The following is a 19,750-nucleotide window of genomic DNA, read 5'->3' as shown; positions in this document are numbered from 1 at the left end:
TTCCGGGGAAATGTATGGGGTCCTGTGTGAGTTCCTTACCAGACTGAAGACTGGAAGATACCCAGGCTGGCAGCTTCCTTCGCCACCGTGTCAGAGAGTTGGAGCAGCCTGTTAGGGAAGTGCATCTGGTTCACCGCTGCTCGGAGCGGTCCTTTCCTTCCCCCTGGAGCAGAGCGATAGTGCTGCTATGGCGTCCCCTGCTCAACCCAAGAAAATCGTGGCTCCAACTGTGTCCCAGATGAACGCGGAGTTCGTGACCCAGGTGCGCTTGGGCGGGTTTAGTGTGTGTGAAAGGCCCGCGGACATAGAGGTTCCGAGGTTTGGGGGTGGGATTTTCCTTGGGACTGGGAGCACCCACGAGGCGTCCGTTCGTCAGTGCATTCACCAAACTGTTTTTACTCTCTGCTCAGTGTCGGCCACTGTACGACGTGCTGGGGATGCCATGATAAAAAAGGCCGCCCTGTCTGGAGTTCAAGTACCGGGGAAGGCAGACAAAAACAGTTGCAATGCGAGATTTGCTGTGTTAGAGTCCGTCGCAGTAGCAGGGAAGGAGCACCTGAGCTACCTGAGACTGGCAAAGTTTTGTGGCGGAGGTGATGCTGGACTGATAGTTGAGGGAGGAAGAGGCTTTTTTTTTTTTTTAAGCCAAAGTATAACTTCGTTTTTCAGCAAAGTGACGAGAATCTGACGAGACATCTGCTCCCAAGAGATAGAGCTGTGAAGAGGGCAATCCTGTCTATGCTCTGCGAGCGTTCTTTTAGCACCTCTTGACCGTGTTGCAGTGAACCACGGTTGGTTTTGAATAGGGAAATCAACCCTGTAGCCCTCAGCGACATGCCTAACCCTTACTTGTTGCTTTGGGTATTTGTTAAGAGTGCAGGTAGCTCAATGTGGAAGTTACCCCACCTACTTCTTTTTTCCTCTGTTCCTTGTCTCAGTGAATTTGCCAAAGCAGAAATCTCGGCTTTTTTTTTTTTTTTTTTAACCTTAGGTTCTGAGCACCTGGCAACCTGACCAGAGAAGGTGCTTTTTAGTCATTATTGAATGAATGAGCTGTAGAGGTTAAAATGTAGTTTTAAGAAGATCGGAGATCAGAACTTTGTGACCTCAATTTTTTTATGCTAGTGTATTACTATTTCCTTTTTATCTTTCAGTAAGATTTATTTTGAACAGTCTGTGCTGTCATAGCCATACTACATGAGAATGGAAAAAGTTACTATTTACAGGAGGCTGAAGTGTGTGTGGGAGGGCAGTATGTTCCTGCAAGTAGTAATGTCTGAGAGGTCACAGATTACATCCCAAGTAAAAGAGAAAACCAGAAAAAAGGGACACGATAGATGTTTAATAAATGTTTGCTAGATCTTTAATGAAGTAAAGATGAAGTTAGCAGTTTGGATCAGAAGAGAGATACACATATTTATTTGGAAGATCCTAGGTTCATGAAAACAGATCAGATTCACTTCTTTTATGGATATGATGTAAGGAAAAGATGGTTGAATTTTTGTGATGCCCATAGGGAGCAGAATGAGAAAATGAGGGTAACATGGAATAGATGACTATTTTCTGTTGGGTTGGGCAGTTACTGATAATTGGGGAAGTGTCATGTAAGTGGGCCATTACTATCATGTTGAGAGACTTTTCCTCAAAGCCAGTGTCCTCACTGCTTGGGAGGCTCCTAACATATGTTGACTGTGACAGGTTCTTAGCCACAGAAGCAAAGAAGACAGAGGTTCCATCTCTTTAGTGTTCCAGTTAAGTGGGAAGGAAAGATAGAAACAATGAATAATACACACAGATAGGATTATAATAGAGTTATTTACAAAATGAAGAGAAGGAAGAGGCAATTATCATTAGGTAGGGTTGAGAAAGCCTCATAGAAGATGTAATATTTCAGATTTTACCTTATCCATTCATCCATGCATCCTGCATGCATCCATCCATCAGCTATTATTTGAACGCCTCCAATATGCCAGACACTGCAGATACACCTTTTTATAAATATATTGAGAGTTTGTGCTTACCAGATAATGTAATCTAGTTTCTTTAAAAAAAAAAATATATATATATATATATATACACACACACACACCAATAAGACCATGTTGTTTTTTGAATATTACCTATCTGAGTATCTGAAAACATTGTATGTGTGTATTTAAAATTCACAATATCCAGGTAAAACCAAATGTGCTGAAATTTAACAACTCTTATTCTCTAATAACCTGCTTATAGACTATAGTATTTTAGGTTTTGTTTATGATTATCTGGGTGTGTACTAACCATTTAAAGGTTATTATTTTACATTTCAACATTCCTGAAGATTTTGAATCTGGTTTTTAATACTGACTCAACTCTTAACTGTTAGTCTTCCAGACCTGAATTTCCTTACCTGTATGCTGAGGCTGTTTGGTTATTAACTAGGCCCTATTGTTTCCTAGGGGTGGTTAGAAAAGTATGTTTTGTTTGTTTAAATCAAACTAGCAGTGTAGTGTAGGGCATTACTGGCACACAGTGGTTTGGGGCCAAGGACACTAACTGCTCTGTATGCCCATATGGTCCCCTTAGATGTTAGAGTTACTGTGTCCTCCAATGCCAGTAGTAGCCTGTGAAGAAATAGTTTGTCACTAAATATTCACATATAATGATATGAATCTGTGACTTAATGTTTATATTGTTTACTTTCACAGTTAGCATGTAAATACTGGGCTCCCCATATCAAGAAAAAATCACCTTTTGATATAAAGGTAAGTATTTTTGTTCACACATACTTTTGACTAGATATATACTCTTTGTGTCTCTTCTTAAAGGGCTAATTTAACAAAAGCATTCCATAATTTCTTAAAAAGTTAAAATTACAGTTTTCTAATTATCAAACTCATTTTACTCATGTTAGAAATTTTGGAAAATGCAGAAGTTACATGTAAGAAAATTAAAGTCACTACCTTCAGATAACTTCCACTGTCATTTTATTGTATTAAGCTTTTTAAAAATTATATGTATATATAATTTACTTAACTGTTTTCCTGTTTAAAGATTCTTAGATTGTTTTTCACTTAATTTATCATTGTTATGAATGACTGTGTAATGAATATCTTTGTAAATACTTGCAAACTTTTGTACAATTTTGTGACAGTTCATTTAGAATAGAATCTATTGTTCTTTATTTTTAGGTAGATGAATTGAGATAAAATACTTGTAACAATGGTGAAAGAAGTGGAAGTTGTTTAGTGTAGAAGATTAGATGACTAAACCAGTAATGTTCAATAAGGGAATGGACTTATGATTCACCTGAAGCAATTTAGGATAAATGAAAGGAAAATTCCTAAATATAGGATTAATTCTTATTGACATAGATTCTTAAAGAGAGATCTTTAAATGAAGTAGAGCTGACAGTTTGCATGCCATTTAACAAGTAATGAAGACTCAACTTTAAGTCTGCCACCATAAATTGAATTGTGATGCTATTTAGACATCTTGGTGAAACTGAACTCAAAATTCTTACATTATTTGAACTTGTATGTTTCATTTGTAGATATGTTTTTGCTTTGCTAATAATCCCCTTGCTTCATCAGGAGGATATTCATAAACATGGTAGACATTAGTGGTTGTTAATACCAGTAGAAATGCTTTATCTTAGTATATACTGTTTGTATATGTTTATGTTTGTATATATTGGGTCTGGGGGTTACTGGGGTCCTTTTTCATTTAATAACAAAAATATCTTAACACTGCTAGATTGAGTTGAACCTAATTAGATTAATATCTTTAGAGATTAGGTTTATGTTCAGATCATTTTAATTAATGCTAGTGGTAATTCTAGATGAAGCTATGTATGCCTGTTTAGAATAACTTTATTATAGGTTGGTATTTTAGAAAGATTATGCCTTTCATTTTATTAATTTGAATTTTGATAAAAACAAAAGGAGTAACATAAAATTTCATCTAAATTGAGTAAGACTTGTTTGCCATTGTCGTTTTCTCTCTACATTTGACAAATATATTTTGAGCAGTTCAAAGACAACATAAAATATATTTTACCGTGTTAATGCACTTTGTAATTTTATAACAGGATTTTTGTTTTTTTACTGCTATAATCACAACCACTGCTATTACTTCTGCTACTACTGGCAACTGTTATTGAAGGGCTTACCACGTGCCAGGACTTGCACTAACTTTATATGTGGTATCTTAACCACAACCCTACGGGATAACTTGTATTATTAGATCCTTTTTGTGGAATTGGAACTGAGCCTTAGAGCTATCCCAGGCAAAGGTTGTATTCATCAGCAGTGAAGGTGGATGGTTTGAACCAGACTTCCAACTTCAGAGCCTGATTCTTAAAGATTACACCATCCTGGCCACCCTAACCCAAATGAATTGAAATTCTGAGGTTTTAACAAATGTATTTGGAAAGCAGGGTGAAACAAACAACATTTGCTTCATTATGTCTTCGTACTTTTAATTTATTTTCTCTTTGGCTTTTGAAAGCACACTGTTAGATTCTTATATGGAGTCCAATAACATTTATATACTTTAAGTTTTTACACATATCCTGATTTGTGAATTTTTATTTTCCTTATAAGTATTATGAACATATTCTTTTTGTGTAGACATGCTATTTATCTTATTATACTGCTTTGCTTTCTTTTGAGAATGTAATGGAATTATAAAAAATCTAAATATTATTTCAATAGCAGTAATAATTATTAACTATCCTAAACCAACTTATTTTGTGTAATCTCAGTGATTGAAAACTATCATTTTAGGGTCTGAAAAAGAGTTGTTTGAGATACTGAACATTTTTATGTTTTTGCTAACAGGTCATTGAAGAGATATATGAGAAAGAGATTGTCAAATCAAGGTAGGAATAAGTTTAATTTTCATACATATGGGTTAGGTGGGACCAGTTGGATCTCATCTGCATTTGTAAACTCACTGTGATCATAACTTGGATTTCTTTTTTCTTTTTTAACTTGGTTATGAGAGAGATAGTAGCTAGTAAAACTGTATCTAGCTGCTGAAGAATCAGATTATTACTTTGCCTTCAAATTTAATTAGAGGTATTGAGTATTGTAGGATTTGCTTTGTTTCTGAAGGAGTGTGAAGGTGATAAATACAGAGATTTCATTTTACATAGTACCAATTTTTTGTATCATTTTCTGATAAATCTTTTAAAAGATTCTTTTAAAATTGTAGAACATTATAATAAATTCAAAATAAAAAAGATGTATCATATATTATATAAAAATTATATAGAATAATAAAAAATTATTATTATTATTTTTTGAACAATATCCAGAAGGGGATAAGTTTCAAGAAATCTCCTTCCCTGTTTCTTAATTCTTGGTGTATCCTAGTCCCCACTTGCTGATTTTTTTTTTTTTCAACAGAAAATGTTTATTCTCTACATACTATTCTGCATTGTGCCTTTAAAATAAAAATATTTAATGTATTTTGGGCATATTTCCATATCTTCAATGTAGGCATATTGCTTAGTGAATATTTTAAAAGGACAACTGACTAAATGTTTTAATTTGAAATAGAAACATTTAGGTTATGAATGTCACAGACCTTACAAAACCTCAGATTTGGTATTTTTCATGTGTTTTCTCAGTCATAGGAGGTTAGTTTTACTAAATGTTGTGAAGGCAAAACCATGGCAGTGTCAAAGTAAGTGTTTGCTTTTTTTTTTTTTTAGTAATCACTTCATGAGCCTGTAGAAGTAGACTGGGTCAAAGACCATGTTAAGGAGTTCGTATTTTATTTGAAGAACAATGGGAAGCGAGTGAAGAGTTGTAAGCATTATGGTGATATATTAAAAAGAGAATTTGGAGTGGGCAAGAGACAGGAAATTAGTTGAGTATTGTAGTAGTCTAATTCAAGATAATGTTGGCTTGGACTAGCATGGAAAGTTGGGATGGAGAGGAGTGCTGTTTTGAGAGGGGTGGAAGTGAAGAGACGGTTGGTGGTTGGTTGTGATGGATGAGGGAAATCAAGGATACTCCAAAGTGTTTGGCTTGGGTTGCTGGGTGATTAGTGGTGCCATTACTGACTGCTGTTGTTTTTGGGGGTGGGTTTGGGGATAGATCATTAATTCACTTTTGGAAACATTGAATTCTAGGTACTAAAGAGCCATCCAGATGGAGATGATGAGTAAGCAGTTGGGTAGCCAGGGGTAGAACTCAGAAGAGAGGACTGGGTTGAGGACCAAGTGAGACACAACAGTGATTATGTCAGATAAAGTCTCTGCTCATGGAGCTTACATCTACTTCTAATCTAGGCAGACAAGAAATATACAGATATGTTATGTCAGCAGGTAGTAAGTGCTATACATAAAAATTAAGTATGGTTAGGGTAAAGCTATTTTAGATTGAATGATCAGGCAAAAATCCTCTCAGATGATACAACATTTGAGCAGATATATAACATATGAATTGCTGATCAGAGGATGAATATGGATGAAATTGCCAGAGAAAACTTAGCTAAAGATGAATGGGTAGATAAATTCTAGGCTCATTTTTTCTTACTAATTAAGGATATACCAATCTGAAAATTATCTTGAACCTTCAGATAATAATTGTTTTTTTTGCAATTTTTTCATTTAAACCTTTGCCATTAATATTTCTTTATGAAGATAATTTTTATATAACTAATAAATAAAAGCTGCCAATGATTTAACTTGTAAAGACTTGACTACATTATTTTTTAATTGCTGAAAGAAGTAGCCATCATTGGCCAGGCTCACTTAGATTTATCATAGCACTCTTAACAGCCATTTTCTTATCTTGTACACATTTTTAATACTTAAATAAAAGTGAACTGATTGTGTTCTGCCCCCAAGTCTCAAAGTTCAAAAATTCAGAACATTTCTATAACACATAAATTGTAGTGTATATTTCAAATTTTAAATGACCGTTTTTTTTTTTTTAGACTAGTGCCTGTGGAAGTTTTGCTAAGTTATGTACTCTTAGCATATTCCTTATTGGGCAATGGCTTGATGTAAGATTTATTAATTTGTTTATAAACTACCAAAGTAGGCAGTTATAACTGTAAGGTAATCTTCATATTACACATTAAAGTTCTCATAATAGCATTTTTTTGCACACTAGCCCTATATCCCTTGGAAATAACCAGTCAGTTCTTAATTTTCTTATTATATAAATGATCACTTCTAGGATCTCAAAATGAGGTAGATCTTAAAATAAGCTATTACTCAATCAGCCATGTAATGTGTGTTCTGTTACACAGTTGATTCTTATTTGCTACTCTTACCATTATCAAATTTGGCAAGCTTGTCAACATTTTTACCTGTTTGGTTTTAAAATATTCAAATACTATTAATTATTATTTGTTCACTGCTTACTATATGCCAGATTCTGTTCTAACTACCTTATATAGTAGTTCATTTAACCTCACAACAACCCTGTAATAGTCACTGTTATCCTCACTTCATGGATGAGGAAACCAGGGTAAAGAGAAATTAAGTAACTAAACTAAAATCGTTCCCATTAGTTAGAGGTGGAGTTCTCTGGCTCTTACCCAATACTTTAAAAAAAAAAAAATTTATTAAGTTATTAGGTATTATTGATATACACTCTTATGATGGTTTCACATGAAAAAACAATGTGGTTGCTACATTTACCCATATTATCAAGTACCCAGCCATACCCCAATGTAGTCACTGCCCATCAGTGTAGTAAGATGCCACAGATTCACTATTTGCCTTCTCTGTGCTATACTGTTTTCCCCGTGATCACCCACACCATGTGTACTAAACATAATACCCCTCAATCACCTTCTCCCTCCCTCCGCAGCTGCCTTCCCACACCCTACCTCTTTCGTAACCACTAGTTCATTCTTGGAGTCTCTGAGTCTGCTGCTATTTTGTTCCTTCAGTTTTGCTTCGTTGTTATACTCTACAAATGAGGGAAATCATTTGGCACTTGTCTTTCTCTGCCTGGCTTATTTCACTGAGCATAATATCCTCCAGCTCCATCCATGTTGTTGCAAATGGTAGGATTTGTTTCTTTCTTATGGGTGAACAGTATTCCATTGTATATATGTACCACATCTTCTTTATCCAGTCATCTACTGACAGACATTTAGGTTGCTTCTATATCTTCGCTATTGTAAAAAGTGCTGCTATAAACACAGGGGTGCATGTCTTTTTGAATCTGAGAAGTTATATTCTTTGGGTAAATTCCAAAGAGTGGGATTCCGGGGTCATATGGTATTTCTACTTTTAGTTTTTTGAGGAACCTCCATATTGCTTTCCACAATGGTTGAACTAGCTTACATTCCCACCAGCAGTGTAGGAGGGTTCCCCTTTCTCTGCATCTTTGCCAGCATTTGTTGTTCAAAGTCTTTTCGATGTTGGCCATCCTTACTGGTTTGAGGTGATATCTCATTGTGGTTTTAATTTGAATTTCCCTGATGATTAGTGATGTGGAGCATCTTTTCATGTGTCTGTTGGCCATCTGAATTTATTCTTTTGAGAACTGTCTCTTCATATCCTCTGCCCATTTGTTAATCGGGTTATTTGTGTTTTGGGGATTGAGGCGTGTGAGTTCTATATATATTTTGGATGTTAACCTCTTGTTGGATATGTCATTTACAAATATATTCTCCCATACTGTAGGATGCCTTTTTGTTCTGCTGATGGTGTCCTTTGCCATACAGAAACTTTTCAGTTTGATGTAGTCCCATGAGTTAATTTTCGCTTTTGTTACCTTTGCTCGAGGAGAGGTGTTCAGGAAGAAATTGTTCATGCTTATATTCAGGAGATTTTTGCCTATGTTGTCTTCTAAGAGTTTTATCATTCCATGACTTATATTCAGGCCTTTGATCCATTTCAAGTTTACTTTTGTGTATGGGGTTAAACAATAATCCAGTTTCATTCTCTTGCATATAGCTGTCCAGTTTTGCCAACAACAGCTGTTGAAGAGGCTGTCATTTCCCATTGTATATCCATGGCTCCTTGATAGTATATTAATTGACCATATATGGTTGGGTTTATATCATGGCTCTCTAGTCTGTTCCTTTGGTTTATGGGTCTGTTCTTGTGTCAGTACCAAATTGTTTTGATTACTGTGGCTTTGTAGTAGAGCTTGAAGTTGGGGAGCATAATCCTCCCCCACTTTATTCTTCCTTCTCAGGATTGCTTTGGCTCTTCGGGGTCTTTTGTGGTTCCATATGAATTTTAGAATGATTTTCTGTAATTTGTTGAAGAATGCTGTTGGTATTTTGATAGGAATTGCATTGAGTCTATAGATTGCCTTAGGCAGGATGCCATTTTGGCAATATTAATTCTTCCTATCCATGAGCATGGGATGTGTTTCCATTTATTGGTTTCTTCTTTAATTTCTCTCATGAGTGTCTTGTAGTTTTCAGACTATAGGTCTTTCACTTCCTTGGTTAGGTTTATTCCTAGGTATTTTATTCTTTTTGATGCAACTGTGAATGGAATTGTTTTCCTGATTTCTCTTTCTGCTAGTTCATTGTTAGTGTATAGGAATGCCACAGATTTCTGCATATTAATTTTGTATCCTGTAACTTTGCTGAATTCAGGTATTAGATCTAGTAGTTTAGGAGTGTATTCTTAAGGGTTTTTTTTATCTGCAATATCATGTCATCTGCAAACAGGGACAGTTTAACTTCTTCCTTGCCAATCTGGATGCCTTTCATTTCTTTGTGTTGTCTGATTCCCATGGCTAGGACCTCCAGAACTATGTTGAATAAAAGTGGGGAGGGTGGGCATCCTGTCTTGTTCCTAATCTTAAAGGAAAAGCTTTCAGCTTCTTGCAGTTAAGTATAATATTGGCTGTGGATTTGTCATATATGGCCTTTCTTATGTTGAGGTACTTGCCTTCTCTACCCATTTTGTTGAGAGTTTTTATCATGAATGGATGTTGAATTTTGTCAAATACTTTTTCAGCGTCTATGGAGATGATGATGTGGTTTTTGTTCTTCTTTTTGTTGATGTAGTGGATGATATTGGGGGATTTTTGAATGTTGTACCATCCTTGCATCCCTGGAATAAATCCTACTTGATCATGGTGGATGATCTTTTTGATGTATTTTTGAATTTGGTTTGCTAATATTTTGTTGAGTATTTTTGCATCTATGTTCATTAGGGATATTGGTCTGTAATTTTCTTTTTTTGTGGTGTCTTTGCCTGGTTTTGGTATTAGAGTGATGCTGGCCTCATAGAATGAGTTTGGAAGTATTCCCTTTTCTTCTGCTCTTTGGAAAACATTAAGGAGGATGGGTATTAGGTCTTCACTAAATGTTTGATAAAATTTAGCAGTGAAGCCATCTGGTCCAGGAGTTTTGTTCTTAGGTAGGTTTTTGATTACCAGTTCAATTTCATTGCTGGTAATTGGTCTGTTCAGATTTTCTGTTCTTTCTGGGTCAGCCTTGGAATGTTATATTTTTCTAGAAAGTTGTCCATTTCTTCTAGGTTATCCAGTATTGTTAGCATATAATTTTTCATAGTATTCTCTAATAATTCTTTGTATTTCTGTGGTGTCCATAATGATTTTTCCTTTATCATTTCTGATTCTGTTTATGTATGTAGACTCTCTTTTTTTCTTAATAAGTTTGGCTAGGGATTTATCTATTTTGTTTATTTTCTCAAAGAATGAGGTCTTGCTTTCATTGATTCTTTCTATTGTTTCATTCTTCTTGATTTTATTTATTTCTGCTCTAATCTTTATTATGTCCCTCCTTCTACTGACTTTGGGCCTCATTTGTTCTTCTTTTTCTAGTTTCGTTAATTGTGAATTTAGACTACTCATGTGGGATTATTGTTCTTTCCTGAGGTAGGCCTGTATTGCAATTTACTTTACTCTTAGCACGGCCTTCGCTGGATCCCACAGATTTTACAGTGTTGAATTATTGTTGTCATTTGTCACCATGTATTGCTTGATCTCTGTTTTTATTGGGTCATTGATCCATTGGTTATTTAGGAGCATGTTGTGTAGCCTCCATGTGTTTGTGAGATTTTTCATTTTGTTTGTTAATTTATTTCTAGTTTCATACCTTTGTGATCTGAGAAACTGGCTGGTATTTCAATCTTGTTGAATTTACCAAGGCTCTTTTTGTGGCCTAGTATATGATCTATTCTTGAAAATGTTCCATGTGCACTTGAGAAGAATGTGTATTCTGTTGCTTTTGGGTGTAGAGTTCTGTAGAAATCTGTTAGGTCCATCTGTTCTAATGTGTTCTTCAGTGCCTCTGTGTCCTTACTCATTTTCTGTTTGGTTGATCTGTCCTTCAGAGCTAGTGGAGTGTTGAAGTCTCCTAGAATGAATGCACTGCATTCTATTTTTCCTTAGTATGCTATTGCAAATACAATCTAAAGGTTCTTTTTTCTCTTCACCTCCTTTTTCTTCCTCCTTCATTCTTTATATATTAGGTATCATATTCTTTACTCTTTGTCTATCCCTTGATTGACTTTCGGGATGGTTAATTTAATTTTGCATTTGCTTAGTAATTAGCTGTTCTACTTTCTTTACTGTGGTTTTATTACCTCTGGTGACAGCTATTAAACCTTAGGAACACTTCCATCTATAGCAGTCCCTCCAAAATACACTGCAGAGATGGATTGTGGAAGGTAAATTCTCTCAGCTTTTGCTTATCTGGAAATTGTTTAGTCCTTCCTTCAAATGTAAATGATAATCTTGCCAGATAAAGTAATCTTGGTTTGAGGCCCTTCACTTTATTGTGTTAAATGCATCATGCCATTCCCTTCTGGCCTGTAAGGTTTCTGCTGAGAAGTCTGATGTTAGTCTGATGGACTTTCCTTTGTATGTGATCTTATTTCTCTCTCTGGCTGCTTTTAATAGTCTGTGTTTATCCTTAATCTTTGCCATTTTAATTACTATATGTCTTGGTGTTGTCTTCCTTGGGTCCCTTGTGTTGGGAGATCTGTGCATCTCCGTAGCCTGAGAGACTATCTCCTTCCCCAGATTGGGAAGTTTTCAGTAATTACCTCCCCAGAGACACTTTCTGTCCCTTTTTCTCTCTCTTCTTCTTCTTCTGGTATCCCTATAATGCAAATATTGTTCTGTTTGGATTGATCACACAGTTCTCTCAATATTCTTTCATTCTTAGAGATTCCTTTTTCTTTCTGTGCCTCAGCTTCTTTGTATTCCTCGTCTCTAGTTTTTGTTTCATTTATTGTCTCCTCCACCATATCTGATCAGCTTTTAATACCCTCCATTGTGCTCTTCAAAGATTGGATCTCTGACTGGAATTCATTCCTGAGTTCTTGAGTATCTTTCTGTACTTCCATAAACATGTTAATGATTTTTATTTTGAGCTCCCTTTCAGGATGATTCATGAGGTCAATGTCATTTAAATCTTTCTCAGGAGTTGTATTAATAATTTTACTTTGAAAATTTACGTTTATGTTTCGTATTTGTATATGGTGCCCTATAGTGTCCAGAAGCTCTACCTTCAAGCTGCTCAGCCCCTGAAGCAATGTCAGGGGTCGCAAGGGGGTTGTATTGGTGCATTGGGGAAGGAAAGAGCTGTTTCTTGCTTCCGGGCTACTATGCCTGTCTCCACTGCCTGAACCAGTGGGCCAAGCACATAGGTATAAGCCTCTATGCTTTGCATTTGTAGTTGCTGTAGGCAGGGCTTCCCTCTGGCTGGCTTAACGCCAGGGTAGGGTTTGCCAGTTTGTGAGCCAGGTGGGGCTGTCCAGGAGAAAGGTGCAGTAGGCTGCATATCATGGAGGGGATCCTTGGAGCTGTGTAGCCAGCCAGGGATCTGGAGCACCTGAAGATCATGAAAGCTCCCAACCTGCTGGGCAGAGTGCACCCGAACAAATTTGTCGACCTGTCCTTTCTCCTGAGCAGTAAGCTCTGTGCAATCCTTGTCCCTTTAGCAGCCCTCTTGCTAAGGGCTTCCTTGTTAGGAAGTCTCTCATACTGCCCACCTTTCTTTTGTCCCAGAGCAGCTGGATATGGATCCCTGCTTTCCACAACATCTGGAATCTCAGTCTCTCCAGGAATTATGCCTGTCTTAGCTTTCCAACCCCCTAATCACAAGAGTCCCATGCAAGCAACATGAAATGTAGGTTAGTGCTCCTAGAGCACATCTCCAGAGTTAGGTATTCAGCAGTCACAGGCCTCCACTCCCTCCCAGCTCTGTTTCTCTTCCTCCCGCTGGTTAGCTGGGGTGTGGGAAGGGCTTGGGTCCCGCCGGACCACAGCTTTGGTATGTTACTCTGTTCCATGAGGTCTGCTCTTTTCTCCAGGTGTATACAGTCTGGCACAGTCCTCTTTCCTGTTGCTCTTTCAGGATTAGTTGTATTAACTATATTTTCGTATTATAAGCAGTTTTAGGAGGAAGCCTCACTGTCTCACCTCTCACGCCACCATCTTTAATCTTTTTGTTGGCTTTTCCCCAATACTTTTTTTTAAATGGCAGAGGATTCATTGCCCTTTAGAATTCTCTTAACCAGCACACTTTGGTAAGACTGTTAATCCTGTTATGAGTCCATCCAAGTGGTTTTTATGCTGACAAAAGGGTTGAGTTACAGACCATTTTACTTTCTCCAGTGTTCATTTTTATTAACAATGTTTAAACCCTTTGACTATGAAATATAACACAAAGAAGGGTATAATACAAATAGCATTCTACTGCATATTCATAACTCTGCAATAATTCATAACTAACACCGAGGTAACAAAAACCGACATTTGTCAATATCCCAAAAGCCTCCTGTACAGCTCTTTGCTTCACCATTTTCATGTGTAAGTATGCAAACATGAACACCATGGTTTAGTTTTGCTTGTTTTTGAACTTTAAATAAATGGAATGACATGGTATGTATTATTTTCTGGCTGGCTTCTTTTGTTCACAATTGTTAGTTTTTTAAAAATCTATCTCATAATAAATATGGAAGCAGGTAGTTCAAAGTTTATAATGTCAGAGCCCTTGTCAGCCTATTAACAGATTTTTTGGCTTTCCCCATTGGTTGCATGGTGGCTGTCATAGCTCCAGACCTCGTGTTTTAACCCAACCATATCCTAAGAGAAGTAGGAGGCAATAATAGCAGCAAAGGAGCTCCCCTATGCATGCCCCTGCCCACTCTTCCTTGTCAAATTTAATGGCGCAGTTAATTATCAGTTAATAGACCTAGTTTATTGTATATAAATTATCCAGCTTTGGGAGGATTTAATGAAATGCATAGCACCATGTCAGACAGCATTCACTAAGTAAATAGGGGTAACTAATTGAAATAACCATTCCCAAATACCTTATATTATTTATATTTGTCATTATTACTTGTAACTTTTCATCCTTATCTTTAAAGTTCTTTTGGCATAATGTCTAGTTTTTAGGCCATTTTTATATTTTATATTTATACCTTTACTTAGGTTTCAAAAAGTTTATGACAGAAGCATAAAACTCCAAAGTTAATGAATACTACCAAGATTGCTGGAAGATAAATTGAGTGATTTTTCAGAGTGATATCTTGGCCTATCATGACTTAGTTTCTCCTGTCCAGTCATCCAAAAATAAATTGGCCTCTTGCCTCTTGTACATGAGAAAATGAAAATCGCAGAATGCTTAAAAGATGGTACCAAGATAACACTAGGTCATGACTAGCATACTGATCTTCTGTCTCTTGAATCAGAATTTTTTCTTTCTTTCATCATGAGGTCCTATCTGTGGCTCAAGAAATTAAGTGTGCTGTTGTGTGCATGGTGGCCACTGAGTGAATTCTGTTGTCCAACATGCAATTAAAGTGAAATGTCTGACACACAAGGCATTGTATCCACTCAGTGACCTGGCAGTAGAAGCCAGTACCTTCTCAGTGTTCTGTCTTTGTGCTTTTGCACAGTAAAAATCTTCATTTCATTCTCACTAAAGTTCTGTGAAATTGCTTGCTTAGTGAAACTATTTAAGAGATCAGAAATCACTGGAATAGGATTTTGATGGGATAATGGTCTCTTAGGATATAAGTTCATAATGCATACACATTTGATTTTCAAAACTGTAGCCTGTTATTTAGTGACTGTGTTCTGGTCTGGCTATTTTTTTCTAATATACAAAATGATAAAACTAAATTAGTGGTCATTCGAACCTGTCTTTTGAGAGATACCTGGTAACTACAGCATCTTTTTAATTTTTTTTTTGATATCATTAATCTACAATTACATGAGGAACATTATGTTTACTAGACTCCCCCCATCACCAAGTCCTCCCCACAAACCCAATTACAGTCACTGTCCATCAGCATAATAAGATGCTGTAGAATCACTACTTGTCTTCTCTGTGTTGCACAGCCCTCCCCGTGCCCCCCCCATTATACATGCTAATCATAATGCCCCCTTTCCTTCCTCCCCCCGCCCTTATCCCTCCCTTGCCACCCACCCTCCCCAGTCCCTTTCCCCTTGGTAACTGTTAGTCCATTCTTGGGTTCTGTGATTCTGCTGCTGTTTTGTTGCTTCAGTTTTTTCTTTGTTCTTATACTCCACATATGATGAAATCATTTCGTACTTGTCTTTCTCCGCCTGGCTTATTTCACGGAGCATAGTACCCTCTAGCTCCATCCATGTTGTGCAAATGGTAGGATTTGTTTTCTTCTTATGGCTGAATAATATTCATTGTGTATATGCACCACATCTTCTTTATCCATTCATCTACTGATGACACAGGTTGCTACCATTTCTTGGCTATTGTAAATAGTGCTGCGATAAACATAGGGGTGCATATGTCTTTTTCAAACTGGGCTGTACAGCATCATTTTTTCATATAAAACAAAGTACTTCTATTTTTTTAAAAAAGTATAATAGAAATATCTGCTATTTCCTATCTACAATTTTCTAATATTTTAGACTTACTATTGAGACTACAAAGCCTGTGAAAAGTCTGATTCCCATGTTTGTAATATAGACACGTTGTGCTTTTAGGAGGGCATGACTTCAGAATGTTTCCATTTGAAAGTTAAATGAAAGAATGTTGGTCAGTGTGTAAGAAACTGAGACAACCTAGCTTTTGGTACTTGTGGTCCATTATTATGAATAATGATGATGAACAATTGTGTTTTCATTAAAATTGTTTGGCCTACTAATATTTGTGTTGTATCTCAGTATGTAATAGTGCTGATAGTTTTTATTATGTGGATAGTATAAGATTTCACTTAAGTAACTTCTTAGTTTTTAGAAATGAATGAAATAAAGCACCCTGACAAAATACAAACAAAAAAATATAAAAGCAAAATCAGTGTTTTTCAGTGCATATTAAAATATGATTCTGATATGAGTCAGTATTAAAACAGGATACCAAAATGTATCCATGTTAATACCTCTAATGTTTTCTATTTAAACAGTTGTTACTAATTTTTTTTTAGGTTTGCCATCAGAAAGATAATGCTATTGGAATTTAGGTGAGTTAAAGGGCTTTGCTTTAATGAAGTTCAAGATGATAACATGATTTAACTTTCAGCCACATTTTCTGTACATTTCTGTGAGTGGTTAAGAAAATGACTCTGAATTTTTTAAGGTTTGCATTTTTGTGATTGGCTTACTTTGGAGTATGTATGTGATATCCTTTGTTTTCAAAGATGATGCTTCATTATCAGTATAACTTGTATTTTGAGTTGTTTCTCACTGGTTAAGATAGTATATGGCTGAACAGTTTCTGCACTTTTACTTGGTTTCTCTAGTGATCAGCTAGAGAATATTGGAGAGCATTCTTTATCCATTTTTTTTCCTGCCATGCTAAGTTGTTATTCCCAAGGCAGCCTTGTTCTGACCTAGGCACTTACAAATATTTCAGACAAAACAGAACATACAATTTTTAGATTATGAAGGTAGATTAGATCATGTTACAACCAAGTCTGGCCAGTAGGCTGCAAATAAAAGCCACAGGATTGTTGTTGATGACAGTAATATTTACCACTTATTGAACACTTGCTTAGTGTTAGGCACAGTGTTAAATATTTTACATAAAGAGCACTCACAGCAACTCTGTTAATAAGTGTTACTATTTACATTTAGCAGAAGAAGGAACTGAGATCAGAGAATTTAAACCATTTGTTCATGATAATGCATTTAAGTAATTGGCAGAGCTGGGCTGCCATACAAAGTTCATGATTTTTCCACTTCTCTACACTACCTTTACGTCTAGTCCCCATCAGGGGTCAGAATAATAGTTAACAACTATTACTTCCTGTATACACTGATTTGATCGTAACAAAAATGGTATGAAGTAGGCTGTCTTTTTATAGAAGTAAATTGAAATTTATAATTATGAATTAACTAGTAAGTTGAATGCCTACTATCGTCTAAGAACTATGTTATTATTAAATACTTGATCTCATTTACAACTCACAGTAACCCCAGTAAGGTCTTCCTTATTTTTATGGTGGAGAACACTGAGTCTAGAAATTGGAAGCCTCTGGCCCTCAGATTAATGGCACAATTCCATCATATCATGCCTTCTTTCAAAAAGATATTAAAATTAAGAGGATACTGATATGCAGTTAATTAAGAGGATACTGATATGCAATTAGGATAAAACCAGAATTCTGCAATACAGGCAAATACCAGAAACCTGGAGAATTGCAGGAACTGAAGAAGAAGGCAACGGAACAGATTGAAGGCCCCAATGAGAGTGGAAGATTTTTAATAACTGAAAAGGCTTGTTAACTTTTATGTAAATTTAACTTATTTATAAGCATGCCATTTTCTGTGTGCCAACCTCCAAACATAACCAGTTTGTAACAGAGATAATTGATGATCTCTTGCTAGCTGGAGTAGAAAGTGAGATGACTTAGAGAAGGCGGCTGGGTGTAAGCGAATGAGTGAGTGAATGAAACATGCTTGTGGATTGATTTACAGTAGGAACAAAAAGTCCTGCCCCAGTACACAATTGATGTTTATAACTATCCTTAATGATGAGACATGACAACTAAGTTGTATTTTAGAAATCAGAAGTACTTAACTTTGTTTAGGACTATTTTCACCACAGTCTTAAAATAAGAATTTTGACATTGTGAGAGGAAAATGTCAGCGACCTTGAAAACTGACATGTTGTATACCTTGTAAGTTAAATATTACAAACTTTCTTTTTGATTGCCATTCCCTCGGTTCTGGAAGTTGTTAGATTCTATTGTCAGGTAGTATTAATGTTTCAGAAACATTTATCTTTCAAACTGCCCATCATATTTTGTTTTAGAGCTGATACTTGTCAAATATTTTTGTTTTCTACCACACAAAGAGCCTTAGATAAAAAGGAAGACGTAGTGTTTTCACCGTGGTAATTTTATTTGTTGGTACCCTTTGATGTCTTCCTACTTGAAGGTATAAGATTCTCATTCTCTAAAGCTAAAGTTGCTGCCTGTAAGCTTGCAGTGGGTAGCAATAGCCTAGATTACAGGTAAATTTGTGAAGGAGTCTCAAATTATATAGATTTTCTAGATGTTTTCAGAAATTTGTAAAAATGATACTTTTCCAGGTGGCAAAGTGAGTGGTGATAACTAAATATTCTTTGCCTTTTCACTCTTCACAGCCAGTATCTTGAAAATTACCTCTGGATGAATTATTCTCCAGAGGTGTCCAGCAAAGCCTATTTAATGTCAATCTGCTGTATGGTGAATGAGAAGTTCAGAGAAAATGTCCCTGCATGGGAGGTAACAGATTTAAATTAATTCAGAGATTTCACAGTATGCTTGCTTATGCCATTACAAAGTAGCAGAACTTTTACTGATGATAAATAATGCTTTTAGAATAAAATTTTACCCAGTAATCAAGTAAACACTGAGGGGAAAAAGGGTATATGATAAATAATAGTTTTATTTTGGTTTTAATACTTTTTTCAAACTAATTCATTACGAATTTAAGAAATTATTAATGTGGAGTTACTTTTCTATTGTGCTTGAAACAAAAAAATGGCATGGATTATAGACTTCTAATATCAGATAATGTGAAATTTATATTACTGCAAATAGTGTGCAAATGAAATAATATTTTTGATTGTTCTTTTTCACAACAGAGAGTACATATTTTGTAGTTTTACATGAATACAGAGTGTTTCCTAAGTCATGGGTTTATATTATAATTTCATTTATTTCTTTATCCCTGATTTGGCATCTGTTTCATCTTTTTACATTTCTAATGGACATTTTCTCTTTGTGCTAGTATAATAGAGGCTTGGTCAGTAGGGATGCAAAATTTAGGGATGTGTTTTAGCCACCATGAAATGGTCAGATCATCGAAGGAATTTCTTCCCTCCCAGTCATGCTTTTATTTTTTTTAATTAAGGTATCATTGATATACAATCCTACCAATATTTCACATGAGCAACATTGTGGTCACTACATTCACCCATACTATTATCAAGTCCTCCCCCACACACCCCACTGCAGCTCCAGTCATGCTTTTTTAAATGAAAATACTTGGGTACTTGTCATCTTTTTGATGGAATGGTCTACAAAGTATGAAAGTGGTAAACTTTTTTTTTTATTAAAGTATCATTGGTGTACAATCTTATGAATGTTTCACATAAACAACATTGTTGCTTCAACATTCACCCATGTTATTATCAAGTCCTATACCCCATTGCAGTCACTATCAGCGTAGTAAGTTGCTGTAGAGACATTACTTGTCTTCTCCATGTTGTCCTGCCTTCCCCATGACCTACCTATGTTGTGATTGTGAATTATAGTGTGCTTCAGTCCCCTTCTCCCTCCCTCCCCAACCCCTTCCCTTTGGTAACCACTAGTCCCTTC

General features: G+C 35.9%; 1 protein-coding gene across 4 annotated transcripts in view; it reads left to right on the top strand.

The window, feature by feature from the left end:
• Nucleotides 1-11: 11 nt before the first annotated feature.
• The window catches only part of AQR (aquarius intron-binding spliceosomal factor), a 98,305-nt gene continuing 78,566 nt past the window's right edge, over nt 12-19,750 (top strand). For all 4 annotated transcript variants that reach the window (XR_012120627.1, XR_012120629.1, XR_012120628.1 and 1 more), the window contains exons 1-5: nt 12-262; nt 2,688-2,744; nt 4,821-4,861; nt 16,370-16,405; nt 18,532-18,652. Coding sequence is in view for 1 of the 4 variants with exons in the window: in XM_036998436.2 (XP_036854331.2) it covers nt 188-262; nt 2,688-2,744; nt 4,821-4,861; nt 16,370-16,405; nt 18,532-18,652 (330 nt within the window). In the remaining 3 variants the exon portion in view is untranslated. The remainder of the gene's footprint in view (nt 263-2,687; nt 2,745-4,820; nt 4,862-16,369; nt 16,406-18,531; nt 18,653-19,750) is intronic.

The sequence above is a fragment of the Manis javanica genome, chromosome 8, assembly GCF_040802235.1.
Source record: "Manis javanica isolate MJ-LG chromosome 8, MJ_LKY, whole genome shotgun sequence".
Taxonomy (NCBI): domain Eukaryota; kingdom Metazoa; phylum Chordata; class Mammalia; order Pholidota; family Manidae; genus Manis; species Manis javanica.
Note: the sequence above shows the minus strand (reverse complement) of the source record. Positions and strands in the feature narration are given on the sequence as shown.